The sequence below is a fragment of the Bombus impatiens genome, unplaced genomic scaffold (assembly GCF_000188095.3).
Source record: "Bombus impatiens unplaced genomic scaffold, BIMP_2.2 scf_0118, whole genome shotgun sequence".
NCBI lineage: Eukaryota > Metazoa > Arthropoda > Insecta > Hymenoptera > Apidae > Bombus > Bombus impatiens.
Window position 1 is genome coordinate 1 of NT_176537.1, and position 17,965 is coordinate 17,965.

At 33.3% G+C, this 17,965-nt stretch overlaps 2 protein-coding genes across 6 annotated transcripts; both read left to right on the top strand.

Moving 5' to 3' along the window:
• Window positions 1-1,417: 1,417 nt before the first annotated feature.
• LOC105680267 (neurofibromin) lies at window positions 1,418-8,712 on the top strand. Of its 3 annotated transcripts, XM_012381039.3 has the most exons (7): window positions 1,419-1,709; window positions 2,141-2,343; window positions 3,194-3,380; window positions 3,744-4,006; window positions 5,256-5,426; window positions 5,585-5,709; window positions 5,741-8,712. In XM_012381039.3, the coding sequence occupies exons 1-5, from the start codon at window positions 1,473-1,475 to the stop codon at window positions 5,341-5,343; spliced, it is 978 nt and encodes a 325-aa protein (XP_012236462.1). In that variant the 5' UTR covers window positions 1,419-1,472; the 3' UTR covers window positions 5,344-5,426; window positions 5,585-5,709; window positions 5,741-8,712. The 3 variants fall into 3 exon arrangements, with proteins under 3 accessions (XP_024220748.1, XP_012236462.1, XP_033174705.1); XM_024364980.2 differs by having other exon boundaries at window positions 1,418-1,709; window positions 5,602-8,594; XM_033318814.1 differs by having other exon boundaries at window positions 5,585-8,712.
• Window positions 8,713-9,920: 1,208 nt separating this feature from the next.
• On the top strand, window positions 9,921-14,239 carry LOC100743489 (electron transfer flavoprotein-ubiquinone oxidoreductase, mitochondrial). Of its 3 annotated transcripts, none has more exons than XM_012381038.3 (8): window positions 9,921-10,133; window positions 11,485-11,592; window positions 11,714-12,062; window positions 12,136-12,442; window positions 12,520-12,761; window positions 12,837-13,231; window positions 13,314-13,535; window positions 13,931-14,239. In XM_012381038.3, exons 2-8 carry the CDS (start codon window positions 11,502-11,504, stop codon window positions 14,092-14,094), a joined length of 1,770 nt encoding a protein of 589 aa, XP_012236461.1. In that variant the 5' UTR covers window positions 9,921-10,133; window positions 11,485-11,501; the 3' UTR covers window positions 14,095-14,239. The 3 variants fall into 3 exon arrangements, with proteins under 3 accessions (XP_012236461.1, XP_003486591.1, XP_012236460.1); XM_003486543.2 differs by lacking the exon at window positions 9,921-10,133 and adding an exon at window positions 10,197-10,569; XM_012381037.2 differs by lacking the exon at window positions 9,921-10,133 and adding an exon at window positions 10,204-10,581.
• Window positions 14,240-17,965: the final 3,726 nt, after the last annotated feature.

Genomic DNA, 17,965 nt, shown 5'->3' on the forward strand with positions numbered 1-17,965 from the left:
TTGGGTTGGCGTTGTAGGTAGGGTTGTGGGTGAATGAATCTTCATTGAAATTAGCCATCGTTGTGGTATAACAAAGGTACAGTTCATTAACACAAGTATGGATGCTACAGACTTGACAATTAACGACTGGGTAGACTAGACTGGATAGACTGGGCACTCGCGGCCTCGGGTTCGATAACGAATCCGCTGTCAACGGGATAACGAATTTATTGTTTCGTCAAAGTCTAAGTTGGACTAGAGTCTAACATAGATGTTAGAACGCGAGAAATTCACTGATTAAAACGCCACGTAACTAGTTGCTGAGAGCGCACGAGAGAGAGTGTCTCTCCGGCACGGTGATGCTGCAGAGGAAAACTATAATGGGGTGTGTCTAAGGGCATGAGATCACCAGATTCGTGGAGAGAAGCCTTCGTTCGGAAACTGAGGGAAATTGACATTACTGTTAATGGTCAATTTCCATGTTGGTGGTTAGAGAAGGATGCTAGCCGTCCTTGAGGGAAAGTTGCTAGCGGGAAGCGTCGTTCGTGAGAAAAAAATAAAGTTCCCCTATCTTCCTGTAGGTGGAACAAAGACTGTTTGTCTGTTTGAAGGATTTTAGTTAACTAAATCTTAAAATTTATAACTGGTCCTCGGGCTAGCTGAACATGTACCTTGGAGATGCGTTGATATCTGGTGATCGTCTTGCCCGAAGAATAGGGTCTGCGTGTAGCGAGTCACAGGACAGAAACCGTTGGAATGTTTACTATCGAGTGCCGCTACAACTATTTCTTTTTAAGGAGTGCTATACTATTACCCCATATCTTTGTTAGACAAAACGTTTATCCCCTTGACCGCGGCTACGTTCGGAGACTGGTTGTCGCTTGGAGCCCATGCTCACTATTACAAATATGGAACAAATGCAATCGGATTGACTAAAGAATCTAGATTATAATTTTAAGGGTTTTTTCCAAAGTTCCAAAGGGGAGGCTCTGGTGTCCTTTCATCTCCGACATATATATATATATATATATATATATATATATTTAAATACAAATGTTTGTATGTATATAATAAAATAAATATGTAGATAATTACACATAAGTATATATATGCAGCTCTTGATGTATTTGTATATTTGTAATTAATTTCTATTTCTGTTTCTATTTATTTCTATTTATATTCAATAATTTACTACATCTAAATTCCTTAATTTTACGAAACTTGAAATGTGAAAATAGAATTAAAAAATAAGCAGATACAGTAGTTAAAAATATACTAAGATGATGTTTTGAAAATTTATAATTTATGTTGCGAATTGTTCCAAAGTAAACAAAATAACAAAAATATTACTAGTCTGAAAGTTAGTAGATACAAAATATTCATGCATTATAAAATATAATCAAATTTAAGGTTTTAAATATTTTATAGGATATTTTAAAAGTGTAAATTCAATTTTACATTAAGTAATATTGTTTATTGTTTTATATTTTTGAATGAACCTGTGTTTACTCTTTCGATGTCTATGTTCGCATCTACCTATGTCTACTTTATGTCTGCCTGGAAAACACATTGTAACTTATCCCTTATACACATCACGCTCCATCAATTTGTACAATAATGACGATGTATACGTCATTAACAAGACTGGACGGATTTTATTTAAAACGCAGCGATCCTTTTCTGTACCAACTGCGAAGGAAGCAAAATCGAATGAGGAAGTTGAACCAAAGGTATTATTTACTCATCATATATATAATCCTCATAAACATCTTTTCTTAAATTTATTAACATCTAAACAAATACGAATGTACATATGTATGATTTCGTAACATATGTACAAATAATATGTTCCCATTATAGTAGTAGCGATAAAAAGCTGAAAGAAATTCAAGACATTAATTGAATTTAAATAAGTTCAATGTGAGAAAATTAAACTTTCATGTAACTTTCATTTATACGTGCATTGACATAAAACTGCATAAAGTAAGAATCCATACCAATATATCATTTAATTTTGCCTTATAACATTTCTGCTTCAATCGTTTTAAAAATACCTACCTACAGCTTGACTCTTGTTATGTGTACTAAAATTAAGGAAATGAAAGTACGAAGTAACATAAAAGGATACGTATAAATGGTAAAATTTCTATAATTCATACAGAATCGAAGTGCCAGAGTAAGCGTGAGCAACGAAAATAATATATTGCTTGATCCAGAAGTACTGACAGATTTCTCAACTCAAACTTTGGTTCTAACTGTTCTGGTTACTTTAGTTAAAAATTCAACCGATGAAAACGAACAACGGATTCTTTATGAATATCTTGCGGAAGCCTCAGTGGTGTTTCCAAAAGTCTTCCCAGTAATGTAAGTTTTTATCTTTCAAAATTTTAAACAGATTATATACACGTTGAAAGCATCTACAGCAATTACATTAATAGTTGTTAAGTGTTACAGTAAGTTAGCGTGATTTTTATAATTTTAAAATAAAGATGCATTTAACTGTTTATTACGCTGTTCCTGGTAAATATTCAAAACATGAGGGCACATGACTTCAGAGGACAATTCACTACTTACATAAAGATAGGAGTGAGGTTTACAGAAATAGTATAAATTTGTTCCTGTGTTAATAAATAACATTAAGAAATTCGGAATGTATATTGAAGGGATTCCAACGAACAATACCTGATAGTTTTGAACGGAAAAAGAGATCTGTTACAGCCATTTAGTAATTTGTATTTATGTCGAGAGAGCTCGTTTAAAATGATTATTTAATAATTATTTACATATAATTATTAGATAATTATAATTAAATACTATGAAGATAAATGAATAATTGATTCTATTCACAATTATTTCACTTTGTTTAATGAATTTGTTTCTGTCAAGAATCCAATCCAAGAATTCATTTAATATAATGTAAGAAATTAGGAATAAGAATGCAACAACCTCCATGCAATAGACTCTGTACCTAGAGTACAAATAAATTATTATTATTATTTATTATTATTAATTTGTTTCTACTTTTTTTCGTTTCACAGCTGTATCTTAGCCTTAGTTGAAATATAAAATAAGTATGAAAAACAGTAACATGAACAATTTGGTTTGCGAGAAATGATATTTAAAATAACGCATATGCTTACTGAGACATTTAATGTTACAGAATTCCTTAAACGCATGCTTAATATTTTTTAAATGAATTTAAATCTGTTTATAGTCATAATTTGCTTGATGCAAAAATCAACAATGTATTATCCTCTTGCCATGACCAAGGGATATTGAATTCTGTACAAGCAATTATACAAAATATGATAGCGTGCGAGGATACAAGTCAACAGCAGTTACATTACTTACAAAGTTGTGGTTTTGGTGGATTATGGAGATTTGCAGGGCCATACACAAATGTAAGTACCCATCTAGGGTGAGACGGAGATAGTAGTGCAACCGAAAAGGGAGTAATTTTTTGTAATGAAACAAGTAGAAAATGTAATATAAATTTTTTTGCCCGTAATACGCAGCAAGTGATAACGAACACGAACTGTCAACCGTGTCATGTCGTTACCGATTGTTGCTATTCGAGCTAGCTTTTATGAACACAGATTGATAATATAGTACGAGAGATAATATAGTGACGAGATATAGTGACTTAAGTACTACAACAACTTCTTTGCTTTTTTAATTTTTTACCCGAGATCACCCAATAATTCAAGTTCTACGTAATCTTTGTGATTGTTGCATTTATAAGCTTACATTGATGTATGCCGTAGTCCAATTGTACAGCCGAAAGCGCTCAGTTATTTGTTAATTGCCTGGAAGCCATGGTGGAAACGTGTTTACCGGTAGATGAAGTTGAAGCCTTAAATAGCAATGAAATCTCGAGTGAAAAATGTAAACGATCCGATAGTCATCAGTCAGAAGTCGCACAAAAAAAGAAATCTTTAACTCATGGAGGAGATCGGGCGAGTTCTCGCGCTTTTTCGGAAAAAATGGACGAAACTTCTCAGAGTAGATCTTCTTTTATTCACATAGAGTAAGTGAACAATAACGATTATTATTCGAGGCTGTCCCAAGTAGATATATCGAAAGATACATATATGTATATAGGTACTACGGATAATGTTGAAACAGGTTGTAAAATATGAAAGGGGACATACATATATGTATAACATACTTACATTTATTCTATCTTGCAATGATTCTGAAAAAAGTACTATGAAGGTTAACTCCAGATTCAACTCAATGCCAGATTCTTATTGACTAAAATCCTCATACAGTGGCCTTGACGCCGTCGGAGAATCTTCGGGATTTCCAATAGGATACATGGTGCTTCTCGCGCGCCGTGCTTAGAGTTCATGGAAGGAGTTAATAGGACTCCGTCATTGTATTTTCAGTTTACAATGTTGTACTGTAAGATTCACATCACACGCTGCTTATTACTTGTCAGTGACAATTGAGAGGAATCAAATCTACAACCTTCGGGCAAAAAGTCGGCATTCTACACTCTAAATATTACCTACTCATGTGATTTGCAAACGTTATTCTCGAAATAAGAATTTTCAAAATTGGCATTATGTATATCTGATATTTACAATGGGAAGATTACTCGATTGGATTTTGTACTTATATCATAGTTATCCTAAAAAGAACCGATTTTGTGTGTGAATGTCCTTGATAAGTTTAATAGATAAATGTTGAAATGCTTAATCGTTTGCTTGGAGAAATTTATTTTCCTTTGAAAGAATTCTTTATAATCTGTAATATTGCTACTGATAAATTTTTATTTGCTTACGTTTCATATCGTCGAGTATTGTTGGGAAATATTGTTCCTTAAATGTCGCTAATGCTAACAACATGTTAACTTCGAAAGTCGATATATCTTGAAAATGACTTGCGCAAAAGATATACTTATATCTTTATATATACTTTATATATACTTTATACTTATATCTATATTTACTTACAAATGTTACACAAGTATTTTGATGGCAATTACAAGAACATGTACTAAAAAATATAGATTCTAATTTTAATACTTGAAGTTAACTTTCACAAGGCTTATAAAGGTTATAATAAAGTCAATGAATGTCAGCATGATCCATTTCTCTTAATATCTTACAGCTTTCGTGTGGAATATTTGTTTATACGTTTCATCTTTCGAAACATTTACTTGGGGAAATATATTTTTATCATATAATACAGTCGTATATTGTTTTAAAAAAGCATCTTAATATAATACTTTTTAAGAAAATTTAAAGTATTAATAAAGGTAGTAAATTTAGTCACAGTATAGATAGCAGAGAAGATGTTTTATTGGATTCTGTGGGTCAAGGAGAAAATACGAGTAGTAGTAACAATTCACAACCTTAGCGATTAATATGTGATCCTAAGAAACAGTGGGGTAAACATGGGCGAAAAGGACAAGTTGGTCGGAAGTTGCAAATACAATTGAGGTACGTTTAGTTTCGAAACTTGCATGAGAACCATAGTAGCGGTGCATGATGATGCCTTCATTTTATTATTGAATAGAAAACAGCACAGCCTTAAGTAATAACTATATTGAAATAATGCGTCTTTATAATACTAAGATATACATATGTTTTCAATTTAGAAACGCAAATATTTTGGCTCCATGTTATTGCTGCAACATGTCGAATCAGTTTAAGCCAATGCCGTCCACTTCATGTTAATGTACCCACTGGAATGGAAACAATTAAGCGCAATCTGTTAGTCGATTATTATTTACGATTATTATTATTATTAGTCGATAACTTATTTTGTTATTAGCAACATATTTCGATGGTTTTGTATTATCCTTAAATTTACGTTTAATACAACGATTAATTGTTTCTATATTATAGTGATAATATAAAAAAAAGTTACGCAATGAGTCCATTATCGATTTTTAATACGCCAGAGTTATGTTTTGTATAAATAACGATTTTTAAAAGTAAAATTGTTTAAACTTTTGTAATTAGACAATTGTAATTAATCAATATATATAATATTTCATAGTTTCATGGCGATAACTGAATATTCATGGATATTTTCATTCCTTTACAACTAAATATTTTTATATCATCTGTCCCTATTTCTAAACAAATTTAATATAGTCCCGTGTTATTAGAATAAAATGATTATATAAATAGTTTATCAGAGAAGTCCAACTATATGAGTTCATTTCTTGGTAATATTTAGTGGAAGGAATGATATTATTTTCTGATAGAAGTTATGTTCCAATTAGACTTGAGGTTAAGGTAACAAAACAAATAACGAGATTGTTGTTTTATGTTACGGTAAAATGAAGCGATGATTGAATCGAAAGAAAATGTATGTTTAATGAAAACATTATGTTATGGGCACCAGCAAGTCAAATTCTTGATGAAAGAATTCCATTGAAACTGCAATGAAGTAATGAAGATACTCAAAACGCTTGTGTAAATAAATACAGGACTTTCGTGTACAAGAATATAAAGATATACGTGCATAAAGATATAATATCTCGAGAGGAATGTATTTATAAAAATAACTAAGAATGTTCCATGTTATCACATTTACTACAAAGAAAAAATGCAGTTTGACTAGAATACGATTCTGGATCAGTGCAAAATCCCTTAAACAGTATGTCACAGTCATGTATGTAGAACTTATATTCTTTTCTACATAAATATATTTATTGTTTGAGTGCGATTGTATTTTGTTCGAAAAAGCAATAGGGTACATGTGCGTTTTGCGCGATTGCAATTGCAAAATTCGCGTATGTTTATAAATAAAATTTCGAGAGGGTCGGGAACTCATCTCTCGAATATCATAATACAATTGCAACTCCTTGCACTTGGCCATTATTTATGAGGCATGTGCACATATTTTTATATTGTTAATGTTTAGTGAATTTAAACAAGCTTTAATTCAGAATCTTTTCCTGTTAATATAATATTTAACGATATTTATTCATAATGGAATATTAATTGAAAATATTCAGATGTTCAAAAGATATATTAAAGATATCGGAGGAAAAGTGGCAAGGAGTTGACAATACAAAGACGTTCTGGACCAGCATACATCCGGTGCATTGGAGGCTCTTTTCGTCTCAGGATGCTCGAGCAACCGAACGATCGGTTATTTTTAGAGTTCTCAAAACAAAACACCAATAATTCTATTGTCTACCACTTATTAAAGTACAAAGCAAGACACGTTATTTTTTCCGAAGCGCATAAAAGCATGTAGGAGAGACAATTTATTAGTAATTAGTGAAAAAAGAAAAAAAACAAATGGTAATGATACAAGTGTCGATTTTTCTGTTGAATATCAGTTACGAAAATATGAAAAATATATACATTTAATATACATACACATAATAGGTTGATCGCAGCAATAGAGTACCCGTAATGAATTCGATAATGCGTTTGTACATAGTATATAAATATATTATATGCAGGATGTTTCGTAAGTTGTCGAACAATATCTAACGGAAAATTCAATGAAATTATTAATTACGTTTTCATGTATTGTATAATTGAGCATGGTTTTATTTTAATATTCAATAATTTGTGTAAAGATTTAGTTTAATTACAGGGCATGAATTTAAAAGTGCCGATTTTTTTTTAGTAATAGACTTAAAGCTTACGAAATACTCTATATATAGGGTATTTCATACGGTATACATATACATATACATGTGTACACCACATTTGCAGAATACTAATTTAAATTAATAATGACAAGCTTGTCATGTTTTCATACGACTACTGATTGTTAATTTTCTAGGAATCAGCAGATAAAAAATTGCCCATGTAACGAATCTAAATAATTATAATACTGTCATTTTCTTGCATGTTGTACGCTAGATAACAATACTTCTATTTCGCTATAAATTTAGTCCAAAATGCAATCAAAATTGAAATGCATTCCGTTTTCCATTTGCTTTGTCTGTCTCGTTTTATTTATACGTTAGAAAGAATCAACTTTTAAAAGTCGATATTAATTCTATTACTGCTTGATACTGTCTTTTTTGTGATTTTACACCAAAAATATAAATGCCATTTTATATCAGAATTTAACTAATTTTTATGGTATTGAACACAAATATGTAAGGGAAAATGCTAACAGTAAGAAAGCTAATGTATCTATTTTTTAAGTATCTTTAATTAAAAATTAACATTCAATAGTCTATCGGAAACAGTAACAATTGGTTTACTCATTAAAACACGAATGTCACATGTTAAATATATCATATCTTATGAAATACTCTCAATATACAACACATAAATACACTATATAAATATTTGTATAGCACGTACGTATTTTAGAAATTTATAATTTTATGAAAACGAAATTGTTTCAAAATTGTCGAATAAGAGAATATATGTTATTATTAGGAAATACGTTCTATAGATTATTCGTATGTTTACGTCGAATGTTAATGTAAGATATACAATCTTCTAAATGCTTGTACTTAGATATTTTTGGCGTATCTCGAACAAACTGCGCTACGAACAAAGCATTGTTAATCTAGTTAAATGTTTAAGTGTTATATCTACTTAGTTCGTGCAGTACTCGTGACTATAAAACGAGAGATTCCTTGGACAGAAATAAAATAATTCTTAATGGTTTCACATTTCCAACATTGGAATTATCGAATTCCTTGTCAAAGTTGAGTAAATAAACCAATCGATGTTAAAAGAGTATATTTACAACAGATATTCTAGACAAATATACTATCTTAATGTTTCCGAATAATTTTTTTCTCCTTCAATTCACTTCCACTGACCTTTATATTTATTGATATAATGATATCGTATGCTGTATAGACTTAAATATATTATATTTTTAATTTAATAATCTAAACATTTAAACGTGTTAAGTTATCATTCTTTCTCAATATGTCTTTAAATTTATCGCTTTTAAAGTGTATTTCCTTTTGATGAATGCGAGCCACGAAGTTCCATATTTTATAGCTCCGTTTATTTAACTAAAAAGTTTAATTAGTGCTTTATTAAATAAATGTCTGATATGTAAATTCATTCATCTAAACGTGAGCTACTATTATACGAATCGACAAATCGTAAATAGTAGGGAGAATTAGTAAGCTCATATTATATACATGAACTACTTGTCTCGCGACAAGTTCAAATAGATGGAATTTTATAATATATGTATGTAATTCCAACGCGAAAATTGGTGAAGTTAAAAGCAAAGACAAGGTGCTATGATCATCAATAAATAACAGAATAAGCGTCACATTAAAAACTTTTCCGTTCCCAACAATTTAGAGATTTGTATATGGCTATGAAATCTCTTTCTTTCTCTCTCTCTCTCTCTCTTTCTCTCTCTCTATCTATCTATCTATCTATCTATTTATCCATTTATCTATCTATCTATTTATCTATCTATCTATCTATCTATCTGTCACGAATTACTATTCTAGACGAGATAAAGAATTCTAACATAAAGAGTTCTATAGCACGCGTCAGATTGAATTAACAGTTGATTCAAACAGTAATTTTGAACAAGAGCTACTATTTTTTTAACTTTTTAATGTTGACTACTGTGATACAATTATGGTATTATGTAGCAAGCAGTATGAGTTAATTGGCTACGACTGTGAATATGTTTTTACTTAATTAGGCAACTTATTAATCTCTTAACGAGACTATCATTGATTCCTGAAATTTAATGGATTGGATTTTTGTGATAGAGTGTAATGAAGTAATATTTTCTGAAGTATTGTAGAAGTATAACATTCTATACTTCGTTATGATTATAGGATATCCTATTCGATACATATTTTATTCTGTAATTTCATAGAAAACTCTTAGTTTTACATAATTTAACTAGTAGTATTGACTAAGAATAAAGTACGATACTGAGTCGATAACGTCGCACGTGACACGAAAATGATAAGGAGTTCAGATGATTCCAAAAACAGGGAACTAGAAAAAGCATCTGTTGCATGTCACGTCCAATTTGTACCTGGTCTGTGATGGCATAAAGTTCCATAAGATGTTATCATAGATATAGGAATATTATACATATATGTAGTGTATCATATACCACAAATGCGTTACCACAAATACCACTGTGCGTTACTACAAAGATGACTAACGTAAGGAATACTAGACCGATTGGTTATTTCGAATAGACTGAACACAATTATAAAGGTAAGCATGCGTATTAGTCAAAAGTATTAGATATTACAAACAGGACAACACAACAACGTATGACGGTGAGTGATACACAGCAGTACCTCTCTTGCCTGTGCCGTTTCGTTAGTTATCTTTCCAGCAACGCACAGTACATAGGCCTGTGCTGCTCTATATGTACTGTACACTGTATACATTTACCTCGCATGTGGTGATGGTGATAACCTATTTTGTATATACATATATTATTTGTGATAAAATCATGACTTTAGTCTCGAGTTTTAAATTTTGATGGCTGATTTTGACATACATTTGTAGTAGCAGTTGATCGTTGATACTGTAATATACATATGTATATATAACTGAGTAGTAGCACACATTATTGTCGAGATCACAGTTCACTCATTGTGATATGCAGTTATGTCTCGAGTAATACTTATTGCATCAAATAATCGTAAGTTTATTGGTAATATTTGCTTGATATATAATACAATTTTACTATCTTATTTTTATTATCTTTAAAAATTTTGGATTTTGACAAGTGATTGTTAGATTACTCGCACAAATCTTCATTTTATTAACTGCAATTTATTGTAAATTATTATATATTATACATTATTTATTACATATTAATTTAAAATTTTTTATTGTTATTATTATAACATTTCTTATATCACTAACAGAGCATATTATGAGTTTTAATTTATATTAAATAAAGAATAAAGATAACAAACAAATATTCTTAATTAATGTCCGTTATCAAATAAATAAGATGTTTTTACGATATTGCAAAACATATAAAAACTTATTTTATTTTGTAATTACGATTTATACATAGAAAATATACATATGCACATACATTACTTTTGTGATATACATATAGCTTTATATAGTTTTATTTCATACACCAATTACATATATCTCATATTTTAATATATGCATATAATATATATACATAGAGATGCATATATATTATATGCATATGTATAGAGACACAAGTGAAAACGTATTATGCTAGACAATTACTGTGTTAAAGAAATCTCCTTAGACTTTCACTGTTAGGTTAGGTTTGATTGTTTGTTGATATTGTTGACTTGTACTGATCTATACAAGACTATACTTGTTAAATTACATGTAGCAAGGAAAGTAGTGCGCAAGTGTCTTACATTTTTATTGGTCTAAATATTGGTATAAATATTTAACAAGTACTTATATATAATAATAATAAAAAAATATAAAATATAAAGGTGATTATCATTTGTGAACTTCCTATAATAAAATTAAGATATTATAAAATATTAAGATATTAATTGTAAAAAAACTGTACCAAATATTACTAATATCTTATTTTTATCATACTTCTTGATAGAACAGAAATTTCGATGGATGTTTCAAAGAGCTTATTCACAAGAAAAGTTTCGAAGAATTACAACTCACTACACTATTATACCCAGAGAATCAGATCCAAGATGGAAAGGTATAATTTATAAATATGAAATTGAATATGAAAAAACAATACTTTTTATTAATAATATACATTATTACATTATTAATATATATTATTGCATGATAATTCAAGCATCAAATATCATTTGCAGGTGTAAATATGGAAAGATATGTAGATGAAACAGATATTTTAATTGTGGGAGGTGGACCAGCTGGATTATCTGCTGCAATTCAAGCACGTAAATTGGCAGGAAAGCATGGAAGAGAATTAAAAGTTACACTTGTTGAAAAGGCTTCTACTATTGGTGGCCATATTCTCAGCGGAGCTTGTATAGATCCAATAGCATTAAATGAATTATTTCCAAATTGGAAGGAATTGAGAGCACCTCTAAATACCCCTGTTACAGAAGATAAATTCGCATTTCTCACTGAGAAAGGCAGATTACCAATACCTATCTTAAAAGGAATGCCAATGTACAATCATGGAAACTACATTGTTAGGTAATAAACTATAATATGATAAAGTTGGTCATGTTAGTATCCTAAGCATTCTTCACCTAATTTCTTGTTTTAGATTAGGTCATGTTGTAGCCTGGCTTGGTGAGCAAGCCGAAGCTGCAGGTGTAGAATTATATCCTGGATATGCAGCTGCAGAAGTTCTTTATCATGAAGATGGATCCGTTAAGGGAATTGCTACAAATGATGTTGGTATTAATAAAGATGGTTCACCAAAAGATATTTTTGAACGTGGAATGGAATTGCATGCAAAATGTACAATTTTTGCAGAGGGTTGTCATGGTCATCTTACAAAACAGATTTCAAAGAAATTAAATCTTAGGAAAGATTGCGAACCACAGACCTATGGTATAGGATTAAAAGAAGTAATTATCATTAAACATAAATTTTAATGCATTTTAATATAATTACAAAACTATAAGATAGATATTAATGTTATTAGATTTGGGAAATTGATCCAAAAAAACATATGCCTGGCACTGTTGAACACACTGTTGGTTGGCCATTGAAAAAAGACACTTATGGTGGTTCGTTCTTATATCATCTTAGTGAAGATACACCTCTGGTTACTATTGGTTTTGTTGTTGGTTTGGATTATTCTAATCCTTATTTACATCCATTTAAGGAATTTCAAAGATTTAAGCAACACCCAAGCATTAGACCAGTACTTGAAGGTGGGAAGAGGTAAGATACCGGTATGAATAAATTAATATTTATATTTATAGGAAGATTCATTCTAAATTTTACATTTTGTGTTAGAATTGCGTATGGTGCAAGAGCCTTAGTAGAAGGAGGTTTTCAATCTATTCCTAAACTTCAATTCCCTGGTGGTTGTCTTATTGGTTGTACAGCAGGATTTCTTAATGTACCTAAAATTAAAGGAACACATAATGCTATGAAGAGTGGAATGCTAGCAGCAGAAAGTGCAATTGAAGCTATAATTAGTGCAGAAAATAATCCTTCGCCAACAAAAGGTTTAGAACCGAAATCTTATACTGATAAAATACGAAACAGTTGGATTTATAAAGAGCTGAAAGCTATAAGGAATATAAGACCCAGTTTTCATACTCGATTTGGTATTTACGGGGGTCTGCTATATTCTGCATTTTCAATGTTGATTGGAGGAAGAGAGCCATGGACTTTGTCTCATGGAGGTAAAATAATTTATAACAAAATTAAATAAGAAGGTAGTAAATATCGACAAAAGATAAAAATAATTATTAATATTTTTTCTAGGTCCGGATTATAAAAGTTTGAAATCAGCATCGGAATGTACACCGATAGAATATCCACAGCCGGATAATGAAATATCTTTTGATTTACTATCTTCGGTGGCACTTACTGGTACAAATCATGAAGCCGATCAGCCACCACATCTTACTTTGCTTGATGATACTGTACCAGTAAAAAGAAATTTAACGATATTTGCCGGGCCAGAAGGTCGATTTTGTCCTGCTGGTAAGTACATATTTATAAACACATTTAATATCATTAGTATATTATATATTTATTTTTTAAAATAATGAAATAGGTACTTCTATTGAGAATTATAGAGAATTCTTTAACACATTTTTTACTATAAGGAAACCATGCTTGATAAATTTTGTGATTATAAATTTATTAACTTATATTGACTACCGAATATTAAACTTTGATATATTGTAGATATTCTATCAGTGGAGTAAATCACTAATATCTTATTAGTAATAAATAGCTTATAAATTAAATATACGCAGTAGTATATAATATATTGTATAGTATACAATACAATCTATACAACAAATATTTGCAAAACAAAATATACGAAGGAAGATAATAAAAGAGCTTTAATTATTATTATTTATCCGTTTTAGGTGTTTATGAATTTGTACCATTGGAATCTGGAGAAGGAGAAAGGTTGCAAATTAATGCTCAGAACTGCATTCACTGTAAAACCTGCGATATTAAGGACCCGAGTCAGAACATTAACTGGGTTGTACCAGAAGGTGGAGGTGGCCCAGCTTATAATGGAATGTAGAAAAATCGTATTTTTATATATAAATAATGATTTGTTAAAATACGCTGTGACATAATACAGACAGATAATATTTTTGTACATATACTTAAATGTGTTTATAACTTACCATAAACGTACAATAATGAAGTAAAAGATTTACAAAAACTAGTTTTTATTTATTTATAACAGTAATGTAAAATATATGTGAAAAACAAAAAGATACTAAATATATAGACAATTTGAAGATACAAGTTTTGTAAAGAAAAGAATAAGTAGTGTGCAGATTTGGAAAGTTGGCATTTGGGAGGGAACCCAGAAAATACACATGGAAGCTAAAAATCCAAAGCATTACTGTTATAAACACACTTGGAAATTAGAAGTCCAAAATCTAATCCATGAAAAAGCATTTTAAAGTAAAAAATTGCAAATCTAATTGTATTTTCGACCAATCGCGGGGAGACGCAATCGGGAGGAAATACGTCAACGGGAGTCGTAAATTCCCGTTACGATTATAATAATCGACACCACGAGTTGATCGATCCCCTGATTTCCGTTAAGATTATAGGGGTGGTTAAGAGGGTATAACACTGCGATTAACAGGGTTATAAATTATATATTTTAACACTTAAGTTACACCGTTGCTTATGATATGTATCGTTGACAATGATTTAGCGTATAGAGATGCGCTTCATTGGCACAATATTCGTTGGTGATAGAGCAAGGCTCGTAGAACTTTTGTTATAGTTGACGTAGCAAAAGGGAAAAGACAGAACCCGTTACTGACATGTTGACTATTCTAGCGTTGTAGAATAAGTAAGGTACAGTGACGATGCTGTGTCGGAGGAAAGCTAGCGATGGGTGTGTCTAGCGCACGGGACCATCGGATTTGTTCATGACATTTTTGGTCAGGAAAGTGAAGGCAGTATACATTGCTTCTAATTGGATAAACGAAGGTTGGTGGACTAGGAAGGGTCTTAGCCGCCCTCGAGAGAAAGTTGCTAGTGGGAAGCATCGTACGCAGGAAAACCCAACTTTCCCTTGTCAAGCCGTAGTAAATAATAGTCTTTAGAAGATGATTTAGAAAAGATATTTGTTCGGTCTGCAGGACCTTAGCGAGCAAATTAATGTGATTTATGACGGGTACTTAGGCTATTGAGGGTACGCCGTAAGAATGAGCGGACGTCTGGTGTCCGTCTGGCCCGCGGTGTATGACCTGGTCTACGTAGAGTGTCGCCCGACGTAACACTAATTTTAGCATAAAAATCTTAAATCAAAACCCACTTAGCAGTTGAAAATCCTCAACCTAACCCATGAAATCCCATTTGGGAGTCAAAAACTCCAAATCAAGTTCTTTCAACTGCACTTAGAGGGTAAAAGGGTGAAAAATCCAAACTTAATTGCTCCAAACACGGAAACTCCAAAATATACTCTGAAAACGTACGTGGCAGCTTAAAGATACGGATATAATAGATGTACGTGGGTATTACAAAATCCTAATGTAATCGTTATAGACGCATATCCATGGGTTATGTTTGTATTTTTCGATTTGCAGAATTACTTTTCTACGCCACGTTCGAAATATTTCGTTACCAGATGCGAAAATTCTAATTTTCACCTTTGTAAAGGCACGTGGGGTCTGAGGAATCTAAACGCAACCTAATTGCAACGTAAACGCAATTACTCCAGACGTGTTTTGACGTGTTCGATATGAAATTTGAGCTCTCAGATGAACTATGGTGAGTTTGGTATGTATTGTTGGATATGTAGATACGACTAATACAACTGTAGCCTCGCTAGAAGCTCGTGAGCGCTGAGAGATCTCAACGTAACCTAATTGTAACCTAGACATGACTACTTCAGACGTGCTTTGAGCCGCCTTGAGTGATAGTATGGAGGTGGCCGCTCTAGTGAACAGGGCGACTCTATAAATAAGGAACATCGACCCCCTCACCAGCAGGGAAGAGCTGGTGGAAGAAATTAGATTGCAGTGGGGAATCGAGGAGAGTGGGGAGGTGGAAATTAAATCTATAAAGGCGGCACCATGGGGCACTCAAGAGGCGGTAGTGGTCCTCCCGGAGAGTGGAGTGCCTAGTGACGAGAGAGAAAGGAGACTGAGAACTGGGCTAACGATAGCCTCCGTTAGGCAGTTAGCTAATGTTCGGCACTGTTACAGGTGCCACATGTTGGGGCATGTGGCGGCAAGGTGTACTGTTGCATGTCCTGGCAGAGAGTTGTGTAGGAGGTGCGGCAGCGCTGAGCATAGTATGAAGGTTTTGATATGAAGGTATGAAGTATTGTGATAGAGAGCCGAGATGCGTCATGTGTCTGAAACATGGTGGTATAAATGCAAGACACGTAACGGGTTCGTTGGCGTGCCCTATGGTGCGCTTAGGTGGTAGGAATAGACGGGGGCCAAATTAGGGTCTTACAAATAAACCTGAACAGGTGCAGGCTTGCGCAAGACCTGATGATGCAGTGCGTATGTGAAAGCAGGGTGGACATAGCGGTCATCTCCGAGCCCTATAGGCTACTCTGTTTAATGGAAAACATGCGGCGAGCGAGACCCTGATAAGAAATGTAGGGATTGTAGGGGTCAGAGTTGGTGATGCGTTTTGCGTCAGTGGGTATTGTTCCCCCAATAAGGGCAGGGACCAGTTCAACGATTATTTGAAGGAACTGGAAGGGGTCATAAAGGAGGGGAGAAAAAGAGCACCGGCGATTATGATTGCCGGTGACTTTAATGCGAAATCCTTGGTGTGCGGGGGGGGGGGCTTTGCAGAGATGAAGAGGGAAGTGACGATAGCCAAGGGCAGATATTCAAAAAGAAAGGTAGTATCGCCGGCTGAAGGTATGAGAGCTGAGGAGTATAAGAGACCCCGAAGAGGAGAGGACACATACGCTGAGACGTGTGGGAGGGAGAATAGAGTGATAAGGGGTGACTACAGCGAGGACTCCGAAGGTTGCGTAAGGGTAGAGAAAAGGAGGAGGGAGAAGAGAGCTCCCGTAGAGCAAGCTACCCCGATGGTGCGCCCGGGAAGCAACCGGCGGGTTGGTACTGAAGAGAGGGGCGTACCAAGAAACAGGAGGAAGAAGGAAGACATACTAATTAAAATGGAGGTAGGTTCTGAGTGGCTTCAGGTGTATAAGAGGATAATGGCGGTGAGGAGTTCATTGGATGATATGGATCACCCTGTTTAATGGAAAACATGCGGCGAGCGAGACCTTGATAAGAAATGTAGGGATTGTAGGGGTCAGGATTGGTGATGTGTTTTGCGTCAGTGGGTATTGTTCCCCCAATAAGGGCAGGGACCAGTTCAACGATTATTTGAAGGAACTGGAAGCGGTCATAAAGGGGGAAAGGAAAAGAGCGCCGGCGATTATGGTTGCCGGTGACTTTAATGCGAAATCCTCGGTGTGGGGAGGGGGCCTCTAAGACGGAACGTAGGGGAACATGCCTACTCGATGTTATAACGAGGAATGAGCTTATACCTATTAGGACGACGGGAAGCTACCCCTTCCTGAGAAATGGAGGGACTAGCACGAATGAAGCTGAGTTGGGGGGGGGCGTTAATAGACGAATGAGGGGGGGGGGAGTAGGGTCCTAGATTGGTACTCAGCCTCTGACCATTTATATATTGAACATAGGTTCAAGGATAATATTAAGCGGGTGGAGGGTGGCGCTTTTAGATATCTGACGAAAGAGATGGATGTAGAGGGTTTTATAAATAAATTTGACGAAGTATATAACGGAAATGGCTTTAAATTTGACGAGGCGGCATGCGGCGAACGACTGCAGAAGAGTTTGGTTCATATGTGTGCCGTGGACCTGAAGAGGAAATACCCGGTGAATGCGAAGAGGAGCACCAACTATTGGTGGAACGATGAGCTCGCT

Excerpts from the sequence above, each read along its gene's own strand:
- LOC100743489 (XM_012381037.2), top strand. The coding sequence starts at position 10,536 with ATGTCTCGAGTAATACTTATTGCATCAAATAATCGTAAGTTTATTG. Across the intron at positions 12,762-12,836 it reads GTACTTGAAGGTGGGAAGAG|AATTGCGTATGGTGCAAGAG; the intron begins GTAAGATACCGG and ends ATTTTGTGTTAG. Across the intron at positions 13,232-13,313 it reads ATGGACTTTGTCTCATGGAG|GTCCGGATTATAAAAGTTTG; the intron begins GTAAAATAATTT and ends TATTTTTTCTAG.
- LOC105680267 (XM_024364980.2), top strand. The coding sequence starts at position 1,473 with ATGAACCTGTGTTTACTCTTTCGATGTCTATGTTCGCATCTACCTATG. Across the intron at positions 1,710-2,140 it reads ATGAGGAAGTTGAACCAAAG|AATCGAAGTGCCAGAGTAAG; the intron begins GTATTATTTACT and ends TAATTCATACAG. Across the intron at positions 4,007-5,255 it reads TCTTCTTTTATTCACATAGA|TCACAGTATAGATAGCAGAG; the intron begins GTAAGTGAACAA and ends TAGTAAATTTAG.